Below are 25,246 nucleotides of genomic sequence, written 5' to 3' on the forward strand. Positions count from 1 at the left end.
GTCTGGATAGTAGTAGAAATTGGTTCGTGGTACTTAGGTTTACACTTAATTGTCTCTGTGGGATACGATATACTCTTGCTTGCTATTTGCTACAATAACCCTGTACACTTGCAAGTATTATTTGGGTAAAATGAAGTTGAGTCAAGTTTTTGGCGCCGTTGCCGGAAAGATTTTTTTTGTGTTATATAGCTTGATATCGTGATAATAATCAAGATTACTACTTCAGACATTACTGCTTTATTTTTTTTCTTTTAATTTTTCGAGTTCTCACAATTGTGTTTCTTGTTCAGGTGTATGCGCACACGTTCTAAAGGCTTGCCTCTAGAACCTTTCGATCCAGAAATCGAAGCATCAAATCGGAAGAGGAACGCATATAGGAGACTCACAAAGAAGATTCAAGCTTCTTCGCCTAACCGCGTAGGAGCATCTTCAGATCGGAGGGACCTCTCACCTATTCGATCACCAGCTCAGGATCATAATCAGCTTGGTCCTGATTCTCCTATTCTGATGGAGAACGAAGAAGGGAACAACAACAATGGCCCACCACCTCCTCCTCCCACTAATGCCGAGCTTTTACGACAGCTGGAGGAATTGCCCCGACAGGTCAATCGTGCACCAGCAGTACCAGTGCAAAATCAATATGCTTACCAGGGAGTAGCAAACCCACCAGTCCACAATAATATCGACGCCAACACCTTTGAGCTGAAAAGAGGACTGATCCAGATGGCGGAAAACATTGCTTTTAGGGGCAAATCCTCAGATGACCCTAACAAGCACATTACCAAGTTCATTCAGATTTGCAACACAACAAAGATGAATGGCATGACAGATGATCAGATTCGACTGAGACTGTTTCCTTTTTTCCTTAGAGGATTCAGCGAAAGATTGGCTAGAGAGTTTGGCACCGAGGTCCATTAGAACATGGGACCAGATGGTCCATAAATTCATGGAGAAGTTCTATCCCCCTAGTGAGGCTATTAAGAGGCAGCACGAGATCATTGCCTTTCAGATGATTCCTGCGGAGACTATCAGAGATGCATGGGGGAGATTCAAAGCCTTGCTGAAGAGGTGTCCCAATCACGGTTTGTCCCCAACAGTGCAAGTTATTACGTTCTTTAAGGGATGTTTACCTGAAGCGCAACGGGAGTTAAATTTAAGCGCGGGAGGTAGTCTCCTCAAGAAAGGAGAGGAGGAGGCGATAGAGGTGATTGAAGAGCTTGCATCCAGTGATGAAGGATGGAGCAACGAAAGGAGTAAGGTGCATAGGGTGGCTTATACCACGGATCATGATACAATGAGCACCTTATCTGACAAGCTGGATGCATTAACTATGAAGTTCGATTGCATGACGATGGGGCAACCGTCTCAAGAACCCCAAGGAAATATGGAAGATGCGAATTATGTGCAGCAAGGGGGCAACAGGTATTACAACAACTCACGCCCGAACTTTAATAGTGGAGGATACAACCAGTATGGGAACAAGGGGCATCCCAATCTCTCTTATGGGAATCCCAATAATGCTCTGCAGCCTCTTCTGGGATTCATAGTTACTGATGGGATGGTCAATGACCCTAAGAAGATGACCACGGAGGACATACTCAAGTCCTTTATGCTACAATCCAACAAGGTCATGGAGCAGAACAATCAGAGGATGGAGAAGGTCGAGACGGATGTACAAGGAATGGCCACTCATTTGAAGAACATTGATGTTCAGATCAGTCAGCTTTCCCAGACTGTGAGTACTCTTACTCAACCGGGAAAATTCCCTTCCACCACCATTGTCAACCCCAAGGACTGCAAAGCTATCAACTTGCGGAGTGGGACGAGCTATGAGGGACCCTCAATGCCCTCAGCGAATGCAGGGAAAGCAGCAGAGAACCCTATTGAAGAGGAGTTAGTTGAAGAAGATGAACCGGAGACGATTCAGGTCACCACTCCACCTAAGGAGAACGCAGTTCCAGCTCCATCTACAACACCTACAGCTCACACTCCTGCTGAAGTGAGGATCCCTTATCCTCAACGGGTACAGAAGAAGAAGACGGATGCACAGTTTTCGAGGTTCTTGGACATATTCAGAAAGGTGCAGATCAACATTCCGCTGGTTGAGGCATTACAGCAGATGCCCAGTTATGCTAAGTTTCTAAAGGATGTAGTCTCCAACAAGAGAAGATGGATGGAATATGAGACGGTTAATCTGAACAAGAGCTGCAGCGCCATTATTCAGAAGAAGCTGCCGACCAAGTTGAAGGATCCCGGGAGTTTTACCATATCCTGCATAGTAGGAGATTGTCAAGAGGGAAGAGCTCTATGTGATCTGGGTGCAAGCATCAATCTGATGCCGTATTCTTTCTTTCAGAAGTTGAAGATTGGAGTGCTTAGGCTCACTATTATTTCACTGCAGATGGCGGACAGAACAGTGTTGTACCCGAAGGGGATTGTTGAAGACATCCTAGTCAAGGTCGGGGAATTTATTTTTCCAGCCGACTTTGTGGATCTAGACATGGAAGAAGATAAACATGTCCCACTTATCCTTGGTAGACCTTTCTTAGCTACAGGGAGAGCACTTATTGATGTCCACAAGGGAGAGCTCACTCTTCGACTGAATGAGGAGAGCATCACATTCTCCATTTATGACGCTATGCTGAGGTATGATGATGAGGATGCTTGGAGGTTCAAGCAGTGCAAAATGATCGAGGTGGTTGATGAATGCGTGAGAGAAGTAGCCCATGTTATCTCGTGTCAGCACAGATTGGAGCAATGCCTTTCACAGCCTATGATAGCTTCAAACAATCTGCAAGCGCCCGAGCTCACTGAGGAGATACTTCATTTTGTGGGAGCCCTTGATTCTGGTATAGATATTCCAAGAAGGAACAACAAATTTCTACCACTCAGAGATCCGGCGGAAGAAGAAGAGAAAGAAGAGAAGAAGGAGGAACTTAAACCGCTGCCTTCACACCTCAATTATGCCTTTCTAGGAGAGAATGAGACGTATCCGGTAATTGTCTCTTCATCACTTACTCCTACTGAACTCGATAAGCTGCTGCGCGTGCTTAGGAAGCATAAGGGAGCTATAGGGTGGTCCATCTCGGACCTCAAAGGAATCAGCCCTACTGTTTGCATGCACAGAATTTTATTGGAGGAAGGATCCAAGCATAAGGCACAGAATCAAAGAAGGCTAAATCCGATAATGCAAGAGGTGGTTAGAAAGGAGGTATTGAAGTGGTTGAAAGCCGGAATCGTTTATGCGATATCCGACAGTGATTGGGTAAGCCCCACCCAAGTCGTGGCCAAGAAGGGTGAGATGACTGTTATACAAGGTGGCAATGATGAGATGATAGCCACAAGATTGGAGACCGGGTGGCGAGTTTGCATAGACTATAGGATACTTAACGCAACAACGAGGAAGAACCATTTTCCTCTCCCGTTTATTGATCAGATGCTTCACAGATTGGGAGGGGGGGTATGAGTACTACTGTTTGCTAGATGGATATTCCGGATACAATCAGATCTTGATCGCTCCGGAGGACCAGCACAAGTCGGCCTTTATTTGTCCGTACGGTGTCTACGCCTTCCGGAAGATGTCTTTTGGGCTTTGCAACACCCCAGCCACATTTCAGAGATGTATGATGTCCATCTTTCACGACATGGTGGAAGATATTATGGAGGTGTTCATGGATGACTTCTCGGTCTTCGGATCGACTTATGATCAGTGCTTAGATAATCTGACGAGAGTATTGCAGAGATGCGAGAAGACCAACTTAGTGCTAAACTGGGAGAAGTGTCACTTCATAGTACGTGATGGTATTGTGCTTGGGCACAAAATATCTGGTGCAGGTCTAGAAGTTGATAGAGCCAAGATCGTGGCGATTGAGCAAATGCCACCACCATCTAATGAGAAAGCTGTGAGGAGCTTCTTGGGGCACGTGGGATTTTATAGGTGATTCATCAAGGATTTCTCTCAAATAGCTCGCCCTCTGATCAGTCTGCTAGCTAAGGATGTCAAGTTCCATTTCTCCGAAGAATGTTTACAAGCCTTCGAAATTTTGAAGAAGGCGTTGGTGAGTGCCCCCGTGCTCATAGCTCCAGATTGGTCTCAACCTTTCGAGATCATGTGCGACGCTAGTGATGCAGCTGTAGGTTAGGCACTGGGGCAGAAAAGAGATAAAGTGTTCAGAGTGATTTATTACGCAAGCCGGACTCTAGATCCAGCTAAGGCAAATTACACCACCACGGAAAAGGAGATGCTAGCTGTGGTGTATTCCTTCGACAAATTTCGCCCATATCTCATTGGAGCGAAAACTATTGTGTTCACTGATCATGCCGCCATCCGCTTTTTGTTTGCAAAGGTGGATGCCAAGCCTCGTCTGATTCGTTGGGTTCTTTTGCTACAAGAATTCGACTTGGAGATCTGGGATCGAAAGGGGTGTGAGAATGTGGTAGCCGACCACTTATCTAGATTGGAACATTGCTTTTAAGGAGAGAATTTGAAGAGGCCGATAAACGAGGAGTTCCCCGATGAGCACCTCTTCTATGCTCAAAGCTCGTCGCCATGGTACGCGGACATCGTGAATTTCCTAGTAGCCAAGGTGGTCCCAGAAGGCCTCAACAAGTATCAAACGAGGAAGTTCTTTCATGATATCAAATTCTATTTTTGGGATGAGCCGCTCCTATTCAGAAGATGTGCAGATATGATCATTCGAAGGTGTACCCCCGATGAACAATGGGAAGATGTGATCAGAAATTGCCATTCAAGCTCCACCGGAGGTCATTTTGGAGCAAATCGGACGGCGATGAAGGTGCTCCAGTGCGGATTTTATTGGCCAAGCATTTATGGAGACTGTCAGAAGTTTGTTCTCCACTGCAATGAATGCCAGAGGACGGGGGGTTTCTCTAAGAAGAAGGAAATGTCGATGACTACTATTATGGAGATATAGCTTTTCGATGTATGGGGGATCGACTTCATGGGTCCCTTCCCGCCATCCTCCGGTCAACAATACATCCTCTTGGCGATTGACTATGTCTCCCGGTGGATGGAGGCAATTCCTACTCCGGTCAATTCATCTAAGGTGGTGATAAACTTTGTGAAAAAGAACATTTTCACGAGGTTCGTGGCGCCGAGAGCCTTAATAAGTGATGGGGGGTCTCATTTCAAAAACAAGTGGTTGGAAGTTGTGTTGGGCAAATATGGTGTCAAGCACCGAATCACTTCTCCCTATCATCCTCAAGCCAATGGTCAAACTAAATTGGCCAATCGAGAAATCAAAGGCATCTTGGAGAAGACGGTGAATGCCAATAGAAAGGATTGGGCTTTGAAGCTCGATGATGCACTTTGGGCATATAGGACGGCTTATAAAACGCCGATCGGCATGTCACCTTATCAGTTGGTGTTTGGGAAATCTTGTCATCTTCCCGTGGAGCTTGAACACAAATCATATTGGGCGGTGAAGCAGTTGAATGCTGACTACTATAAGGCCGGAAAGGAGAGACAAGCTTATCTGAACTTGCTTGATGAGTTTAGGAATGAGGCATTTGAGAACTCAGCAATTTACAAGGAGCGCCTCAAGACGTACCATGACAAGATGATAGACAAGAGGGAGTTTTTCCCTGGAGATTTGGTGCTACTGTTTAATGCACGTCTAAAACTCTTCCCCAGAAAGCTCAAGTCAAGGTGGTCCGGCCCTTTCAAACTCAAGACAGTAATGAAGAATGGAGCTTTGGAGCTCGAAGCTGATGATGGGCGAGTGTTCACGGCCAATGGTCAGAATGTGAAGCAGTTCCACTCTATGGAGCAAAAGGAAGAGGTGTTCCGTCTCTCCTTGAAGGTGCAGTGATGCACAATGGAGATGTCAAACTAACGACTTTAACCAAAAGCGCTTTAGGGGAGGCAACCCCTAGTAGGTAACTCTATTGCTTTTTGTGTGATTTGTCTTTCGATTTTTGGTGTGTTTGTTTTTCCTTCCTTCTTTTGGTTTTTGTATCCTTAGTCTCTTTGTTTTGTTTCCTTTCTCAAGTATCTCATCGGATGTGGATTTGGTTTTTGCTTGGAAACTGACATTTTGCAGGAATAAGTTGTAAACACTGGTCAAAAGGGAGTGAAAATTCGGATGGAGTATAAAAATCTGCCCAGAACAATTGTACCCGACCGGATGATTTATCAGTTCAAAAATTCCACCCGGACGGGTCAGTACCGAACAACGTCGGAAGTCCAGAGAGTACTAAATTTCTTTCACCCGACCGAGTGATTTATCCTTTGGAAAAATCCACCCGGCCGGGTCCGCTGCGAAACCTAGGTATAAAACCAGGTATGTGCGATTTTTACCACTCTCACCCGCCCCCTTCCACCCGCCTCTCTCCCCTTTCCCAATTTCTTTCCCTCACACACACAAATTCACTCAACATCTCACACACCCACCACATATTCCACCCTCCTAGCTTCAATTCCCTCTTGCTAGAGTGTTTTGGTCCGATTAATTTGTGTATTTAGAGGAGTTTTACCAACACACTCAAGAAAGAGCCATACTTTTCGATTTTTCTCTCACTACAAGCAACAAAGGTATGTTCTTCACCTCTAACACTCTCTAGCCATGGATATGATGTGCAATGTGTGATGGGTATGAAGTTTATAGCCTTTACAAGTTGAATTGGTGATAGTCTTGTGCTTAATTTGTGAAATTGTATGGGTTTTGGTATGAATTTTGCTTGTGGTGAAGTCATTAAGTATGCATTGTTGACTTGAGAGTTTACATTAGCTTGTTTGAGTTGAGTTTGAATTTGGGCATGAACATTGTTGCTATTCTTTAGATGTGAGGATATTATTGTTGAATTTGTTGATTTATGTAAGTTCAGGGATTGAGTCTATCTCCCTTCAAGAATTTTGGTGAACAATGGGCATAGGGATTGAGTCTATCTCCCAAAAATTGGTTAAGTTGTGTTTACAGATTTTAGAAATCGAGCCTATCTTTCTTATTTCTAGCTAGATTGCTTGAATGCCCTAAATGTTGTGATTGGTATTGAGGATGTTAGGAATAGAGTCTATCTTCCTACATCTTTATCTGTGACCTAAAGTTTGGGGGAGTCACTAATATTTATCTTTCTAGGTACCTACTACTGATGGCCCTGAGAACTCTCAAACCGTAGAAGGTTGGTGTTACCCTTCGAAAAGGGGAAAACAGGAAATGGGAGGCCTTGGCGGCACTAGACAGCATACCGTCCAGGTATCAAAGTCGGGCCACTTTAAACGGACTTGGAATTCAGAACTCCTGGGATATCCTTGTCCAAGCTGGACACCTTGGCCATTTGTTTTCCTTGAAGCACGGGTCCTACAAGGCCCTCACGGTGGAGTTCTTCACTACCCTCACAGTGGAGTTCTCGGGGAGGAACATCAACTCAATGTCCTTCCGCCTCGTTAACGAAGAACACACAATTTCTGTCGAAGAGTTCAATGAACTCTTCCAACTGATGGAAGAAGGTGAGAAAGGCATTCTCGAGGACCCCTAGCCTGAGGATTATAATAGAAACGAGTTCTGGAGCTTGATCAGCAGCGAAGTGGTGTTCACCCCATCCAGAGCCAAGGTTAACTCAATCAGAAACCCTGTCCTTCGGTACATGGCAAAGGCCTTGGTCTACTACCCTTTAGCTCATACAGAAGCAAGCAGCATGTCCACAGAAATACTATTTGTGTTGTGGGGAATGCTCAAATGAAGGAGGATCAACATTGGGCATTATATAATCAAAAACCTGGAGAGGCAGTCAAAGAGACAGAGCGGCAAGTTGTGTTGTGGAGGAATTGTAGCGGCGTTGGCCTTCAAATTTGGAGTGAGCTTTGAGGGAAGGACCCCAGATCCCGGTCCCATGATATTGGATTGGGACACATTTAAGAGGTCCAACATCATTCTGGTTGATAGACGGGGCGCAGGGTACTTCAGGATAGATCAAAACACGTGCATTAGGTTCCCCGACCCCCAGCTTTTCGTGGTCAGCGGATGGGGCTACCAGACCAATTGGAAGATGGATACTCCAGACCATTTGGAGAAGATCGAGAGTGACCCCCCTCAAGGGGAAGGAGCCGCAGATGTCGTGCCCAATTATGTCGACCCTGCCTGTCTTCCGCAACCGCATATCCCTGAGGATCTCATGCAGATAGAGAACGCTCCAGCAGCTATGAACGAGGATGATGAAGAGCCCGCCACGGAGTATGAAGAAGGCCAGAGCAGCCAGCCCAAGAGGAGCCGACCACGAGGGAGGCCATCCAACGACAGTTACTTGGCGGAAATTGTTGCAGGAGTTCGATCACTTCGGGTGAGCCGAGACCAGCAGGAGGCCCAGTGGATCCAGGCACAGCAGTGGAACGCGAACGCCGAGGCATGGAGGTCCCAATGCGACACTCAACTTGACAACTTTGGAACTCGGCTGGATCACTATGGAGAGCAGCTTCAGCAGCTACAGACTCGTTTCGATGCTAGTGATGCCACCCGCCAGGCCTTCTACCATGCCTACTACGCGAGGTCCCCACCGCCGGCCGAATAGAGGTATCTCAACCATCCACTTCTCTTCAAACTTATTCTATCCTCTGGCTTGAATAAGTTTGGGGGGGTTCTGACGTGGATTGGTTGTTCCATTTCTCCATTTGCTAATGATGTGTACTTGTGTTCTTGAGACTTTTTCTTTTTAATGTTTTATTTGGGGTCATTTGGTATAAGTCCCGCCTGTGGGACTCAAATTCGAATATGGATGAATGTAAGATGATTGATGCTAAGTATGGGGTTGATGGCTTATGATGATAATTGTTTTTGTCTTAAAAATTGTGGTTAGAATGGTTAGGGGCTGCGTGATCATTCCATGATTTAATTGCGAGTGAAGTGCTTGTTTGCTGGGTCAATGCTAATCCCGGTGAGATTTGAGCCATACTTTGTTCATGTGTGATTTGATTGGGTACTTGCTTTTGTTTCTAGAACTTGCTCCTCGTCATGTCAAGTCTTTATAGTGGATGTGAACTTAAGGGATGAAGTTAGGCATTCTTTGATTATCCTCATACGCTTATAAATCCCTAGTTAGCCTTCATAGCCAAAAATGTGTTTGATAGTTGAAAGGGAATATTCGAAAAAACTATAAGAGGGGAGAAAAAAGAAAAAAAAAAAAACACAATGTTACAAAGGATGGGAAGATATGTATATATATATATATATATTAAAAAAAATGGAGGTATAAGCTAGACGAAGTCTAGAAGAAAAAAAAATGGAGAGAAAAGTATTGTAAGTAAATAAAAAGTGTGATGGGGCCTTAAATAAGGGGGTCTTGGAAGGAAGCTTGATAAAGCCAAGTATTGAGAAGCATTTTGGAAAATGGTTGTTGTGGAGATGTGTGCTTCAATTATATTCTTTAGTCACTATAGCCTAAATTCACCATACCGTCCAAAGAGCCTACATTACAACCCAAATAAAGACCTTTCTGATCTTAGGTTCGCTTTCACATCAGAACAGAGGAGACGTTTGACGTTGAGCAAGCCTATGGTAAGCATTACATGTTACTTGATTCGAGTGTTTATGGTACTTCTTATACACTTGAGTGAGAAAGAATAAAAGGGAGGAAATCACACCTCCTAAACCTTGTGAGAGCATTGATACCAGGTGATATACGAGACAGTAGCTTCAATTAATGTTTGGTTGATTCTTGTATGTATCCTACATTCGAGCTTGTTTGTAAATTTTCTGAAGCAAAACATCAATCCCACCTCTATGCATGAGTTTGTTCTTCATGATTTCTTATTCTTATTTGAGGACAAATAAGAGTCTAAGTTTGGGGGAGTTGACAAACTCGTATTTTAGTGTCATGATTGGTGTGTTGATATGCTTAATTGTTGAGTTTTTGTACTCAAAATGGTTATTTCCAGCCAATTACTATTTGTTTTGGAGTTCACGGGTTTGTTGAGTGTTTTAGGCAAAATAGGCAAGAAAGAGGTGAAACATGGTCTCACCCGGCCGGGTGAGCTTTTGTGCAGAAAAGCCACCCGACCGGGTGGCGTTGAGAAGCCCTGGAGAATACAGAGAACTCGGAAGCAGTCCCACCCGGCCGGGTGACTTTACAGTACAATAATTGTACCCGGCCGGGTGGAACAATTTGACTTGCGCAATTCCAGAGAGTACCGAAAGAATCCCACCCGGCCGGGTGATTTTTCAGTACAATAAATCCACCCGGCCGGGTACGTATTTCTGGCGATTTTCAGAAGTGAAACGCGATTTTTTGAAAGAGGGAAATAAGAAAGAAAAGTTAGGGAAACTCCACTCATTCTCTACCGCCGTGAAACACACAACCCATCTATCTCAAGCACTCTTGGAAGAAGATTGAAGATTCAAGCTTCAATTCCTCCACCATTTGTACTCCGTATCATGTTTTCCATTGTTTTCTTTAGTTTCTTTTTGTTTTCTACCATGAACATGAGTAACTAAACTTTTTATATAGAATTTTTGGTGAAGATGCATTGATTCATAGTTTTAATCCAATTGACTTCGTTTTTATCTAGCTCTTGTAATTGTTTGAATTATTCTTGTGTTTTTTCCTAACAATTGCTTGATCACCAATTGGGAGTGTAGGGTTTCTTAGAGTAATCGGGAGATGAAATATTTAACCTTGAAAGAAGAATACTTCACACCTTAATTCAATAAAACTCGGGAGAGTTGAGGTTTCGAGTGGGATCTTTAATCTAATCGAACTATTAGGAGTTAGGTCTAAGAATTAGAAGGGGGCTTCAATTATTACACCTAATCAACGGATTTCTCACCTCGGGATGGGGTTTAACCTATATTTTTGATTGATTCAACAATTCTGGAGACTTTAAATGGTAAATCGCTTTCAATTGGGTTAGGCTATGAGTTGTGCATCGGATCCTTGAATTCTGCATATTTCTCTATCATTTTCTACAACTTGCTTAATTGTTTTCTTGTTTAAGTGCTTATTTTGATCTCTGATTTTATATGCTTTTAGTAGTTGTTAGTTTAAAACCAAAATTCTCGATCGTCTGGATAGTAGTTGAAATTGGTTCGTGGTACTTAGGTTTACACTTAATTGTCTCTGTGGAATACGATATACTCTTGCTTGCTATTTGCTACAATAACCCTGTACACTTGCAGATATTATTTGGGTAAAATAAAGTTGAGTCAGTATCAACGCAATGAAGTATGCTTTTGCATAAATATTTGCACATAATCATATTGATAAATTTTTCATGTTTGAATTTGCTTTATGGTAAGTTGATTTTCGGAGTGGATCACCTGAGGCATAAGCTAATCCATCACATAATTCACCAATTAAATAAACATGTGGAATTTATTTGTAAAATTAAATAAAAGACTAAAAATATAAATTCTCATGATACAAGTTATGCTACACCAATATTAATTAGACACTTGGACAATCTTTTTTTTTTTTTGGTTTGACCACAGGTGTCCGAACCCGCCTTCGGCGGAATCCGACTAATCATGTTCGACTGGGTTTGCGGATTAAGGCCGAAAGTCTCCCAACGGGTGATAAGGTTTGAACCCGTGACCTCAAGGTCACCACAGCTCCGCGCTGCTAACTCAAAAGATTGAAACCTTTGAATGGTTGTATGATGCATTTGAAGATGCTATGATGGGAAAGAGACCAAAATATAAAACTAATAAATAAAAATAGATTTACATTCCACTAACTCTTTTAACATACTTTTTATTCTAGTATTTTTAAAAATTTATATTAGATTAAAACATGACAAATTTTGTGATATGGAGGGAAATGGGTATATTTTATATAAGTACTGGTATCAATGTTTGAACATATTCATTTTGAAGATGTTTATTTTAATTTGAACCGAAAATAACGAAGATTGAAGATTAACTAGTTAGTATTAAAATTAAATAATTGTTGAGCAATGAGCATGTTCTAACTAGTTAGACTTGTGATTTAAAATGCGTGGCCCCATATTATTTTTTTTAACAAATTACTTAGCTTCAGATATATTCCTTAAATGGCAATGTGATTAAATGAAATTATTGCTAGATATTCATTTGAGTATTTAATTTCTAAATACACTTTTACAAACCAATCCATTCGGGCTAAATGTCGGGCCGAAATCAGGTGAAAATAGAATCAGTATTTAATAAAAAAAACATCTTCGTCTTCTGATTTAACGACCGACCGACCTCTGCCTCCACCGATCAACCACTTGCTGTTAACGGTGGTTAGAAGTAATTTTTCGTCTCCCTCGATTTTCAGGTATTTATTTCCCATTATTTATGAATTACTATTAAATTTGGCCTGGGCGTAATTTCCCATCTTAATTATTGTTTCTGTTTTATGATTGCATAAATTATGTGATCTTTTTCAAAACCCTAATTGAACCCTTAGAAATGATCGATTAGCTAAGATGTTTTCGTTATTGCAAAGATTATGAGTTGAAGCTTTGCGGATCAAACGTCTTTCGAAGATTTTTAAAGTGATTGCTGCTGTTAATTTCTAAATAATTGAGCTATCAAATAGGTTATGGCAATTTACTGTGTGTTAAATCTGAGCATTTGGTGATTAGTTCATTAAACGCAATGGATTTTACTGGTTTTGCTTGTGATCACATAGTGCAGTTATTGTTTTCTGTTGGTAGTCATGTGGGCTGTAATGACAAGTACAATCTGCTTGAGGAAATCACGAGTACACATCACTTTTAGAAGCGACTATTGGCTTTGTGTGGTGAGAAATAGAATCACTTTTATGAATGCTAGCTGCTTACTTAGTGGATTTTTATAGGGGCTTTAATTAAGCTTAATAATTTAAAATGAAGGCTCAGTATTTAGACTTGCTCTATGAGAAATAATAAATCTTTTCGAGAACTCAAGAGTCAAGATAGTTGTACGGCATTTTGATATAAGGATTAAGGAGTGCGTATAAAAGCTCCGGTTTTGGTAATGAGTTAAGTGCAGCAGCATCCATTGAATTATCTGGTTACATTGTTCAATGATATTGACTGAAAGTTTACATTTATAACTTTCTATTTTTAAAGCTTGTACATGCAGATAATGGGGAATATGTGTAGTGATGGTTGTCTTCCTCTTGCGGTGATTTAACTTTCATTGTTTATTTATACTGCAATGCTCATTTTATTTTATTTAGAACTTCCTTCCATCATTGTTTCTATGTGGGACTTGCAATGCATTTGCTGTTTAGTTTCAGGGTTAAGGTAAATCTCTATATAACATGCATTTTGGTTATCTTTTAGGCACAGGTTTGTCAGTGTCCTGTCGTCATATTCAACCCTTCTGAGCACTGATTTGATGCGTATAGATTCTGGTAATACAACATTGCCATGCAAGATTGTGTTAATTGGTATCTCAACACAGATAGTGTATGGAAACTGATGCCATGTCAGCATCTAGCAAATTTGATATTTCATCTAGTAGCCCTGATAGGCCATTGTATACATCTGTCCACCGTGGTTCCTATGGTGCTGCCTCACTGGACAGATCAGGTAGCTTTCGTGAGAACTTGGAGAACCCACTTTTGTCAAGTCTTCCAAATATGACAAGAAGCAACTCATCGGTAACTCAAAATGATGTACTCAACTTCTTCCATTGCGTGCGTATTGATCCAAAGTCTATGGTCGTAGATCATAAGTTGAACAGGCCAGCAGATTTTAAGCGGCTTGCAAGTTCTGCTGTTGGCATGCCCGTGGAAGATTCTCTTCCCACATCTTCGAGAAGCAAACAACTAACTTCTCCCTCGTTAGACGATCTCAGACGCCTAAAATCTGGTGTGCGGGAAAGTGGTACTAAAGCTAGGTAACTGTTATTAATCTTAGCCCCTCTTTATTTTTCTTTCCCATCTGAAGTGAGCAGCATATTATAATGTTTCACCTTCATTAGGGAACGCGTGAAGATATTTAATGACTGTTTATCAGTAATTAATAAGTGTTTCCCTGCTATTCCATCGAGAAAGAGATCCCGGCTGGATACCTTGTCTTATGATCGATCCAACACATTGTTGAGGATTGATCGTGCAGCATCTGGAGTGGGTGTTGGGAAAATGGGAGTGCAAAACCATGCTACTGCAAATGGTTTTGAGCTGGAGCAACAAAAGTCTGAAGGAAGGACAAAGAATACCATTCCAAGCAAGCGCACTCGAACTTCTATAGTTGACGCTAGGGTTTGTGGTCATTTCCTTCTTTCTTTCCCCTTTTAACTATTTGTGTTTTTTCCCCTTTTAATCCTCTATGCTATTTCCAAAAAGAATTCCATGTTTTTCCTTAAATAAACTCAGTTGACTATTTTTAACCTTATATTACTTTATGCCTAAAAGAATTCCGTGTTTTCCCTAATGAAGATTTTTGATGGAAAATTTCTCAATACATATTGAGTGACCTACATGCTTCCGTCAAATTTGAACTTTTGCTTGCCTATCTAGTAGTGTGATATTAATTGTTTTTTTGATTATCCACAATATTCTTGTCATGAATAGATGTTGGACTTCCATTGTACTTGATAGAAATTGAGAACTGAAACCATTTTAGTGAAGGTCTGACTTTATATTTCCTTTCAATTAGATGGATGCACGTGCCAATAACCTTGCAAGACCACCTGGGGCTGTGGATAAGGACAGGGATGCAGTAAGAATCTCTAGTTCTAATTCTGTTCATGGTGAGGATCGAACACTATCGATTGCTGTTGAAGGTTGGGAGAATTCCAAAATGAAGAAAAAGCGCACACGTATAAAGATAGACAATGGTTCTAGTTCAATGACAACAAAAGCAGTTGATGGTTATAGGGAACCTAAACAAGGAACACATCCACATCAAATTCCCGAAGCCCGTTCAAGGGTGGCCGATGCCTATGGCTTCAGGTGAGACAAAGTTTTGTTATCAATGATACTGTTGGAATAATGAAATGTATTTCACAAGTTTTTGGCACTTGATTGTCTATCTGCTGGGATGATTGTGCAACTCTTATAATCCATTTGTTTTTGGCCTATTCATACTTATCAGATTCGGTAATGAGTCAGAGAGAAAACATAAGATGCTTGACATGACATAACGTTTTTTCCTTTTTGTTGGATAGATCTAAGGTGCATAATAATTTATGAATATTGTTTCTATTTTCTTCATGTAGATTAACGAGTAGTCCTATTTTTTGATGTTCTATACAACAATCTCCTCTTGCAGTCTATCGATATGCATAATAATTAGGTGAGGATTCCATGCTTTGAATAATAGATGGCTGGCTTTGAGAGCCTATGCTTTCAGGGACGAATCATCCTTATGGTGTTGCATGTTCTATGTGATCTAACAATTCTGAGCTGGGCGCAGATAAATAAATTGAAGGATTTATTCTTCTTATAAACTTTAATGTGTCTGAATGGTGATCTTGTTATCCGATAACGAGCCCAGTCAATTTGATGGTTTATTCTCATAATTTTGCCTGCTAATGTTTATCTTCATGTCCTATGATAATTTTATATTTTCACCATATGCATTATTAAGTAGTAATGTTTACATAATAATAAAGGTAAAGGTTTTACTTCTTTCTTGGTAAGAATATCTTCCAAGGATGATTAAATAACTGAGCACAAAACATCTAACCTTTTCTTTTCCCTACAGTTTCTTTTCTTGATAACAATAAAGGTTTTATTTTCACCATATGCATTAAGTTCCTTGGTTAAAAAGATTCACTGATGCTGATGTGAATATACAACTTCACACAGATCTGGTGCTGCTAATGGAGGCGTAGGGCTAGTGAAAAGTGAGGCTACCTCCCAGACCAGTTCAGGGATGCGGTCATCTATGTCTCGGACTGATTCTGAAAACAGTTCTATTCTCCATGAGCGGAGAGAGCATCCTAATGGACAAGAGAAAGAAAGGGTGAATCTGAAAGCTGTAAACAAGTACGGAAATTCATTTTGTTTGAGTTTCTATAATTAGTTCCATAGAATTATTCGATTAAACAATGTGACAAATCTATATTTTTTTTGTCGTCATACTGCTGAAAGACCTGTTTTAAGGTTTAAAAGAACATGCCTTATGAGAGTGGTTTTTATTTTTCATGCTGAGTAAAATTCTGAAAATCACTTCGCTGGTTGAGTTGAAACAGATTGGTCAAGACATTCATTGTTCATTGCAATTGGCTGAAACTTGCTTAGTATCTTGTTATTACATGATTAATAAATTGATGCATTTTTCTTCTTGTAATGAATATGCGATCTGCCTCTCACTTGATGAAAGCCTGGGCATAAATTTTTGTTTCTGTGAAGTCCTAGAGGCCTTCCTGTTGAGTTACAATAGTGGTTACAGTGTATTAATCCAAGATATCAATTATAGCATTAGTGGATGAAATGAAAAATTTAATCCAAAGGAAGATGCATAGAATAAGATGACCGGATACAAGTTGTCATTTATGATATTATGGCCACTGATACTCTTGGGTTTTCGTCTTGGATATTTGGTGCTAATTATCACTTTACTTGAGCTCACGCTGGAGACAGTATGTAAATTATGAGGTGTGATGATGTCAGGCCATACTTTTGGCCCATATCAGGCTCATGGCCATGAGTTAGTTGTGTGAGGAAAGAAAAACTATCTCTAAGTTGGGCCACATGCAAGAAATTTGTTCTGTTTTATGTTCCTTCATCTTGTTTTTTGCTTCTTTGTTTCCTGCTGTGTAACATTTTTTATCCTTTCAACCATTTAAAGGGAAAATTCACGAGAAGATGTCAGTTGCAGTAGTCCTACTTCAGGCTCAAAATTGAATGCTAATGTCCGGGGTCCACGCTCAGGTTTAGTTGGTGGTGGCTCTAAGATGTCTCAAGCAGTGCAACGGTCTGTATCATCTAATGATTGGGATCTTTCTAACTGCACAAACAAGGTTTCGGGTGGCCTTGGGGCCAACAGTCGTAAACGGACCCCTTCTGCCCGGTCTTCATCTCCTGTTGCCAATTGGGCTCAAAGGCCACAGAAGATTTCTCGAACGGCAAGGAGAACTAGTTTATTACCAGTTGTTTCTGGAAATGATGAGGACCCTGTTATGGATGCTGCGTCTGACATGATGGTAAATGAAAGATGTTTTCCTGCTGGTTCTCCTAAGCAAACCAAAATAAAAGGTGATAATATCTTTCCAGCTGCATTATTTGAAAGTGATGGACCAGTTGCTGCTGAAATCAAGTCAAGAAACAAGAACAAGAAGTGTGATGAGCTGGATGAGAAAAGTGTTCAGAATGTCCAGAAAATCTCAGCTCTGCTTCTACCACCAAGGAAAAATAAGGCAGTCAATGCGGACGACCACGGAGATGGTGTAAGGAGACAAGGCAGAACTGGTCGAGGATTTACTTCCTCTAGGTCTCTCTTCCCTTTGTCAGTAGAAAAGCTTGGGAATGTAGGGACCACTAAACAAATTAGAAGTTCTAGACTTGGTCTTGACAAGACTGAAAGGTTTAAACCCTAAACAAATTAGAAGTTCTAGACTTGGATTTTTTGCTCTTTTTTCTGTATGGATCGTCTTGATGTTGTGAACTTGAACTATCCATCAGAACAAGAAACTTTTATGATATGGTGAAAATCTTTTGTGCAGCAGAGCAGGGAGGCCACCTACAAGAAAACTTTCTGACAGGAAGGCTTATACAAGACAAAAGCATATTGCCATCAATACAGTATCAGATTTACTTGGTAATCAATTCATTTTAGAATGCATACGATGACATTTGTTTTTCCAGTCCCAATGTTTATTTTCCTTATCTGATAATTGATATATATGTTTATAAAGTTGGTGCCGATGATGGTCATGAAGAGCTTTTGGCTGCTGCAAATGCTGTTGCAAACACTGGTATTATTTGTTTTAAGGCTCTAATTCTCTCGTACTGTATAACTTTCTCCTGGCAATAATAAGTGTTACTGGATGCAGCACAAGCTCTCACAAGCCCATTCTGGAAGAAGATGGAGCCTTTATTTCATTTTATCACTGATGTGCATATATCTTATTTGAAAGATCAGGTGAAGTCTATTTGTTTTACATACCAATTAATTTCAAAATTCCAGCATGAATTGAATTTTGATGAAATTACTTGTGATATATGTTATGTGCCACATGTTAAGGTATATTGTAATAGCTGTGCATGTTAGAAGGGCCGGGAAAGTATTTTGTCTATTTTTTTTATTTTTGTTATTTTGGCTAAGAGACATATTGCTGTTGATTGAAAATAGAAGGGTTACTTCCACATTTTGCCAATGGACTTGAGTCCTTGACTGTTAGATATTCATTATGTAGTCTTTTGATTGCCAAATATTAGTGGAGTGAATTTTTATTAAATTACACTTGTACTATATTCCCTTGCTAACTAATGCGTTACTAATCTACCCATTTGGTTGTTTTATATATGCACCTTTTATATTAAAAATTGGTCTCCCACCCCACTTCACTACTATCTTTTAAATCATTTATGTCCTAATTCTGCTCATATTACTATTAAAAGATTTTATATTTCTTGGCAGATTCTGTAGACTTCAATTTTTCAGTGTTTATTCTTTTCTCGATATGTTTAATCTTTTTTCTAATAAAATTCACTATGCGACTTGCTTGCTTTCAGCATTTTATTGTGTTTGGGAAAAGGATACATGAAGTAAGTAACACTTTTCATCCAATTACTAAGCATGTAGTAATACATTAAGTTCATGTATGATATCTATCAAACATAAAATGCTATAAGTACTTGTTAGGACTTATACTTAGGTTCACCTTGAGCATGCCCTCTTTTTATACTTGGTTGACATCTTCAGTTATTGCACAAATTTGAAACTTCTGTCAGCATTGATGTGTTATTGGTGCTAATGGTTGTGATTAGGTAATGCTGTTTGATTTATTGGTACCCATTTCGTCTGGAGTCTGTTTGTCTTCATAAGCAATCAAAGTTGGGGTTAAAGCCTTATGGGGACCCTTACAGTTATTATGAATACTCCTGTTCAATTGCACCTTCTATACGCACATTATATATGGCAAGTTGTACTTTATGCAAGTATATAAGAATTAAGCCTTGAATGATGCTCAGCATGTTCTGATGATTGAAGCTCAGTTTGATGCCACTTTTCTACATTTAGTTGCATTTCTGTATATTGAAGTCTTCTGTGTCATTTTTATTCTTTCCAGATTAATTCTGGTATAACAATGGACACACCTGCTCCAGTTCAAATTGATACAGCTAGCTGCATTTTAGTACCTGACTATGGCTCGAATGAATTTGGGAGAGGCGAGACTAAAGCAAGATGTTTGGATCTTAGCCCTGAGCATGTGGCTACAGGTGTGAAGAAGTCGGATGAGATTTCCATGTACCAGAGAATTATTGCGGCTTTGATTCCTGAAGAAGAACATGACCTCAGATATGATGCGCATGAATCTTCATTTGAGATTGAAAAAGATTTGGGATCAGATACCGTCTGTTCTCACACGTCACCAAGTTGTGACCCTTCTGGATGTCCTACGTTTAATGGATATGATTCAAATTCAAATGGAAGATCATTTTACGAACTGGAGCAGAACATTATGTCAATTCCTGGCATGGGTTTCCCTAACTGTGACCATTTACAAGATGGTTTACACACAGACCAGTTGATACCTAGCACAATATGTTCGGAGTATCAGTATCAAAATATGTCAATAAATGAAAGACTTATTATGGAGGTTCATAGCATAGGAATCTACCCAGATTTAGTGGTATGTTAGGTCTTCTCCTCTTTAAGGTTTTCAATCTAGTGCACATGCTTCTTTTTCTCTCTTGCTTTAGAAGCCTTGCATCAAGTTTTTGATACATTCTTCTTATCAGTCTTATGTGGCACAGAGTGGAGATGAAATAAGCGGGGATATCACTAGGTTGGATGAGAAGTACCAGGAACAGGTAACACCTGTTAAAGTATGAAATTGAAACGAATCAAGAAGACTTTAGCTTTCCTATTGGATATTTTTTCAATACTTTTTTCAGCGCACGTATATTTTATTTATTCATAGTTGCATATTAAGGATGTCTTTAATGGGCTGCTCTACTGGGGGGAGTGGCCCATTTCTAAAATGGTATTAGAGCGGGCCCAAGTTCGTGATGGGTTTCTTTGTTGCAAGTCAGGAAGTCTGATGATCATTCTGTCCCACGCATTGTGGGGGCGTATTAAAATCCCTTCTTGGCCCACATCCACAAATTGGTGATCTTGACTCCTCTATAAATGAGTGGATAACCCTCCGCCCTTATAAGGCCCTTTAAGGGGGTGAGTGGCCCATTTCTAACAAAGGAAATGTAACATAAAGCTAAATTTGTCGGATTTGTTCCACACACTAACAGAAATGCCTGGTAGAAGTCAGTTAAAAATCTGTGTTACCTGCACTTCCATCATCCTCATCTATGCATATGTATGTGCTGCAAGAAACATAAAATAAAAGTGATGGATGAATTTCTCTTAAAGGAAGATAGAACAAAGGCTAGCGGAGTATAGCATTTCTTGTGTGTATTTTAAGTTTCCTTTGTGAACCTTCTATTTTTTTATTTTGATAATCCTTCTTATTGTTAATCCCGTATCTAGGTTTCACTGAAGAAGAGCTTGCTTGGCAAACTTCTCTGTTCTGCTACTGATGCTAAAGAGCTCCAGCAGAAGTAAGGATTCTGCTCGTCTTTTAAGAAATAATGTATGGATAACCTATCTTGCCTGATAATAATTGTGCATCTTCATTTACTGTAGGGATTTTGAAGAGCGTGCTCTTAATAAACTTGTGGGAATGGCCTATGAGAAGTACATGGTAATCATCGCTATCATCGCATTCTTCCTCTATCACCTTGTATATTGATGTAGGAAATCATTTTAGAGAATCAGTTGACTCTTTACTGAGAAAAACAGTAATCTATATCTTGTCCTTCATAGTAGGGGTAATATTTTCAAACTAAATTTCCTACCAACAGACTGATACTGAGATACCTGAGAATTTTTTTTTCTTTTCATCAACGATTATTGATGCATCCAATTTTGAGAGCCTCTGAGCACCTGCTGCTCAGGAAACACGATTTTTCAAAAGCTTTCATATGTAAAAACCAAAAACTGGACCATCTCAGTTAACAAATACTACCTCCGTCTCATAACAATACAAACTATTTCTATTTTGGGCCGTCTCTTAAAAATAGAAACTTTCTTAACTTTCTATTTTAGGAAGTGGACCCCACAACCCACTAACTCTATTTCCACTACCTTTCTCTTCATCTCTCTTACTTTACTCAGTTTTCTCTCCATCCCCCTTACTTTACAAATTCTTCTTTCTTATTGTGCATTAAAACCCGTGCCATTTCAAAAGTTTTTATTTTTCAAAGATGGAGGTAGTATAAATTTCATGTTGAGTGCTCTAATCACATGGGTATTGCTCACTCAGATTAAAAGATAAGTAAACAAAAAAGTATATGACAAAAGAGGAAGCTTAACATACTGAATGTAAAAAAGAAACAAGCAATTCCAATGAATGGCTATGTTCTATGCTGCCTATATCTCTGAAATGCAAAAATAAGGACACTGAAACAAGATCATGATTATCAATCTTCTGGAAGCAAATCATAGTATCATCTTCCTCTGTGTTTGGTTGTCTCTTAAAGTTGGTTCTGTCTCAATCTTCTTCACAATTTAATCAAATGCCACTGGCAACTATTTCTGGTATAGCCTGATTTGTAAATTAACTGTTTCTTCCCTACAGAGTTGCTGTGGACCTAATGCCCATGGGATGAAAAGTGCTAGTGGTAAAATGGCCAAGCAAGTAGCCTTAGCTTTTGTTAAGCGGACTATGGAACGGTACCGAGAATTTGAGGAGACAGGAAAGAGCTGCTTTGACGATCCTCTTTATAAGGACATTTTCCTTTCTGGTGTATCCTTCCTTTTTGATGGGCAACCATTGAACTCTAGCACTGATAATGAGTCTGAAAAACTGCATCTTGGAGCATCTGGAAGCTCTATTGAAGCTAGAACTTCAGGTAAATGCCAGATAAAATTCAGGATGCTTATAAACATTTAATTATGTTATTTCTAGCGAATACTCTTCTTTCCTTAAAGTAAGAGCTTCTCCTTTTGTGAACACTCTCGTTTTGTGTTCTCAGCTCCTGTGGGTCCACAGCAGAGCCCCAGTTCAAACAATCAAGATACATATTCTTCTGAAGTATTCCCATCAAATAATCTGGGTTCTGAACAAGTTAATAGGAAAGAAGACAGTTGGTCAAATAGAGTAAAAAGGAGGGAAGTGTTACTTGATAATGTAGGTGGTATCATTAGCACTGGCCTTGGTGGTTCTCTCTCAAGCAGTGCTAAGGGAAAAAGGAGTGAGAGGGATAGAGAGGGAAAAGGAAACAACAGAGAGGCTTTCTCCAAAAACGGAATGGTGAAAAATAGCCGCACTGTTTCAGCCTCTGTCAAAGGAGATAGAAAGTCCAAGGCAAGAACCAAGCAGAAAACTGCTCATTTGTCTGCTTCAATCAATGGTTCTCTGGGGAATACGGGAGAACAAGAAAACAGAATATTCTCAGCAATGCATAAATCAAGTGAGAATAGCCAAAGTAACTCTGGAAAGGATAACAACAACCATTCCAATGACATGTTGGAGGAACCAATTGATTTATCTGGGCTGCAACTGCCTGATATGGATGATTTAGGAGTTACTGATGATCTAGGTGGTCAAGGAGAGGACCTAGGATCATGGTTTATGAATATTGAGGATGACGGGTTACATGATAATGATTGTATTGGTGGCCTTGGAATCCCAATGGATGACCTGGCAGAGTTGAATATGATGGTTTGAGATCTCAATGCTGTACATTCCTGTGCCTTATACACAATCACAGAAAGAAGAAAGAAAGAACAGTTGCCATGATTGTCCAGTGACAATCGTCTTCATGCCATTGTCTGTACAATAAGCTCAGCTTGAGTGATTATGGAGTTTCTCTTTTTCCTGCATAAGGATATGTTCGTAATCTGGCTGTTGACAATTGACTGTAAAGATCTTTTTGTTCGACATATAAGCCCACATCTCTGTTGTAAGGTCTTAGTAGGCACTACTTCCGTTGTAGAATTACAGATAAGAAACAATGTCCCATGTACATAAATTTTATATTCCAATAAAACCATACTTCTGCAAAATTAGCCCTCTTGTGCTGGCTGTGGGGTTTAAATCATCTTTCACCTAGGAGGGCATCATTCGGAACATATCTAATTTTTTCATGGACTTACATTTTACATCAGTTTTCACTCTTGTTACAGTTTCTAACCTCTTTTAGATGCGAAGGCTTTGATGATCGTATGCTGGCTTTGTGACCATTTTTTGTTTCCATGATGCATGGAGTGCATATCCTGGCAGTCAAGGTAAGTAGTGTGTATGGAATAGTAGATTGGCAGTTGGGTTCCTTTCGAGGTAACTGTTTGTAGAGGCCTGTAGTTGATTTCACTTTGTTACATGACGATGAAACTATCTAGAGCCATTCTTGTTGCTTTATATAGTTCTACTTAGTGGTCTTGTGATAACTTCTGCACTGCTGCTCCTTACTATATTGAACTTAAAATTTATGCTTCTTCTAAAGTCTGGAATCAACTGAAAACCTATCTGATGCTGCCGCTACGGTATAATGCTTTGGTGTTCTGATGATATGAAATTTTGTATGGGTTTTATGTTCCGACTCGCCACTACTTAAGAAATTAATTTGATCTACATTCTTTTTACTTGATGCATTTGTTACATCTTTTGTAATCACTGGGATATCTTTTGAGGGGTTCTAATTTGGATATTTTTTTTGTAGAAATGCAAGGATACTCCAAATTATGTTATGAAGAATTTGCTGATCAATCTTAAGCTCATCAGGCTTTAGGTGCTAATAAGGGTGTTGGATAAATTTTATCAAGCGTTGACTAGAGTCATTACTCATTCTAAGCCACTAATCTAACTATATTTGCATTGTTTAATTCTCTAGCTTGTAGGATATTTAGCATCCCATGGCTATCAAATTAGGATGTACTTGTTGATGTGAGTCAAGCTCGTCTCGAGGGATTCTGTCCGTGTGAGTTTGTTCATGTTTCTCAGAGAGCTTATTCTGTCATCCCATTTATGGAAACAAGCTGCTTGAAGCTCTTTCTCAAACCTAAAAGAGGCAAAAGTTATTCCAAAATGCTGATTCAAATTGATTTTATGCATGTGCTTGTGTGTTTCAGAATCCCTTTATCGCACAGATGAGTTTGTTGCAACTATTGAATGATGCATTGCTTCATCCATATTTCATAAGCTTGAATGGTTGAACCCATTGAGCAGGATCTCCTTTACACGTGAAGTGTTCCGAAGGATGCTTTCCACGCTAAAAGGTGAGCATGGCACGTATTGGTTACATTGCTGGATTGTGGAAATTCTACTGGCTTCCAAGATTCATCTATACATTAACTCTTGGGATTTTTTATTGACATTAGGCAATATGTTTGTTGTATCTTTGAAATCACAATAATTAAGTTATTTTGTGATCTTGTAAATTTACTATAACTACAAGGTTCCTGACTGTTGAAAAGTTTGTGTTTGTGAAGGTCTATTTTCTCCCACATTTCAGCCTTTTTCTGACCCACTGGTTTCGACTAGGCTCATGTTGTGCACACTGGGTCAGGAAGAACTCACTTTGCTGTGCCTATTGAACCCGTGAGCATCGTTAGCTTGCAGAAAGTTGAACTTATGCTAGTTGGTAAGCTCCTATCTGCATTTAGCTTATGTACTTGTGTTTTTGTTTTGCAGAATTACAAGTTATTGCTTGCTGTGATTACGTCTGTGAAATTGTAAAGATTCATTTATCTTAAGATGGCAGCATGTAAAGATATAGTGATTTCATCAAGTGTAGTATGCTTGGATTGCTGGCAGGCTAACTGATAGATTTGCATACGAATTTATTATGGCTAATGTTAAATGGAGTTTATATGTGGCATAACAACATACACATCAAATACCATTTAATTATGGAGAGATGTCCCATTAATTTGGGGATGTGAAAATTACAACTCAAGATACTGAACTGATGAAGTAGATGGTTAGATCAACCCAACACTATATGTGCTACTGAATATCGAACCAACACCAACATCATTTGCTTGACATGAAATTCAAGACTTAAGTATGATTTAAACCACAACCAAACAACATTCCAACACAATATCATTTTTCATTTGAAATGTATCTTTTTCACTCAAAATCTATCAAGCATGTGCAAAATTGTTTTTGAC

General features: G+C 39.8%; 2 protein-coding genes across 9 annotated transcripts; both read left to right on the top strand.

Annotated features, from left to right (window-relative positions):
* Window positions 1-297: 297 nt before the first annotated feature.
* Window positions 298-4,934, top strand: LOC148926595 (uncharacterized). Its single transcript, XM_089059186.1, has 5 exons — window positions 298-3,460; window positions 3,507-3,937; window positions 3,983-4,137; window positions 4,204-4,436; window positions 4,491-4,934. The coding sequence occupies exons 1-5, from the start codon at window positions 932-934 to the stop codon at window positions 4,932-4,934; spliced, it is 3,792 nt and encodes a 1,263-aa protein (XP_088915312.1). The 5' UTR covers window positions 298-931.
* A 7,141-nt stretch (window positions 4,935-12,075) lies between these two features.
* LOC125187993 (uncharacterized) lies at window positions 12,076-23,140 on the top strand. 8 transcript variants are annotated; one of them, XM_048084702.2, is made up of 15 exons: window positions 12,076-12,246; window positions 13,241-13,799; window positions 13,884-14,163; window positions 14,561-14,856; window positions 15,715-15,894; window positions 16,700-17,434; window positions 17,574-17,668; window positions 17,766-17,825; window positions 17,904-17,992; window positions 19,143-19,706; window positions 19,816-19,887; window positions 20,561-20,631; window positions 20,717-20,774; window positions 21,711-21,984; window positions 22,108-23,140. In XM_048084702.2, exons 2-15 carry the CDS (start codon window positions 13,369-13,371, stop codon window positions 22,800-22,802), a joined length of 3,900 nt encoding a protein of 1,299 aa, XP_047940659.1. In that variant the 5' UTR covers window positions 12,076-12,246; window positions 13,241-13,368; the 3' UTR covers window positions 22,803-23,140. The 8 variants fall into 8 exon arrangements, with proteins under 8 accessions (XP_047940659.1, XP_047940661.1, XP_047940660.1 ...); XM_048084704.2 differs by having other exon boundaries at window positions 19,831-19,887; XM_048084703.2 differs by having other exon boundaries at window positions 17,577-17,668.
* Window positions 23,141-25,246: the final 2,106 nt, after the last annotated feature.

Source organism: Salvia hispanica, chromosome 5 (assembly GCF_029641045.1).
Source record: "Salvia hispanica isolate PSC_SH4W2 chromosome 5, Shi_PSC_v1, whole genome shotgun sequence".
In the NCBI taxonomy this organism is placed as follows: domain Eukaryota; kingdom Viridiplantae; phylum Streptophyta; class Magnoliopsida; order Lamiales; family Lamiaceae; genus Salvia; species Salvia hispanica.

Bases quoted from the DNA above. Each gene is read 5' to 3' on its own strand.
- LOC125187993 (XM_048084702.2), top strand. From the start codon at position 13,369: ATGGAAACTGATGCCATGTCAGCATCTAGCAAATTTGATATTTCATCT. The intron at 17,826-17,903 runs GTATTATTTGTT...TACTGGATGCAG, and splicing joins AAATGCTGTTGCAAACACTG to CACAAGCTCTCACAAGCCCA. The intron at 19,888-20,560 runs GTAACACCTGTT...TCCCGTATCTAG, and splicing joins ATGAGAAGTACCAGGAACAG to GTTTCACTGAAGAAGAGCTT.
- LOC148926595 (XM_089059186.1), top strand. From the start codon at position 932: ATGGTCCATAAATTCATGGAGAAGTTCTATCCCCCTAGTGAGGCTATT. The intron at 3,938-3,982 runs GTGATTCATCAA...CCCTCTGATCAG, and splicing joins GGGCACGTGGGATTTTATAG to TCTGCTAGCTAAGGATGTCA. The intron at 4,437-4,490 runs GTAGCCGACCAC...GAGAATTTGAAG, and splicing joins GAAAGGGGTGTGAGAATGTG to AGGCCGATAAACGAGGAGTT.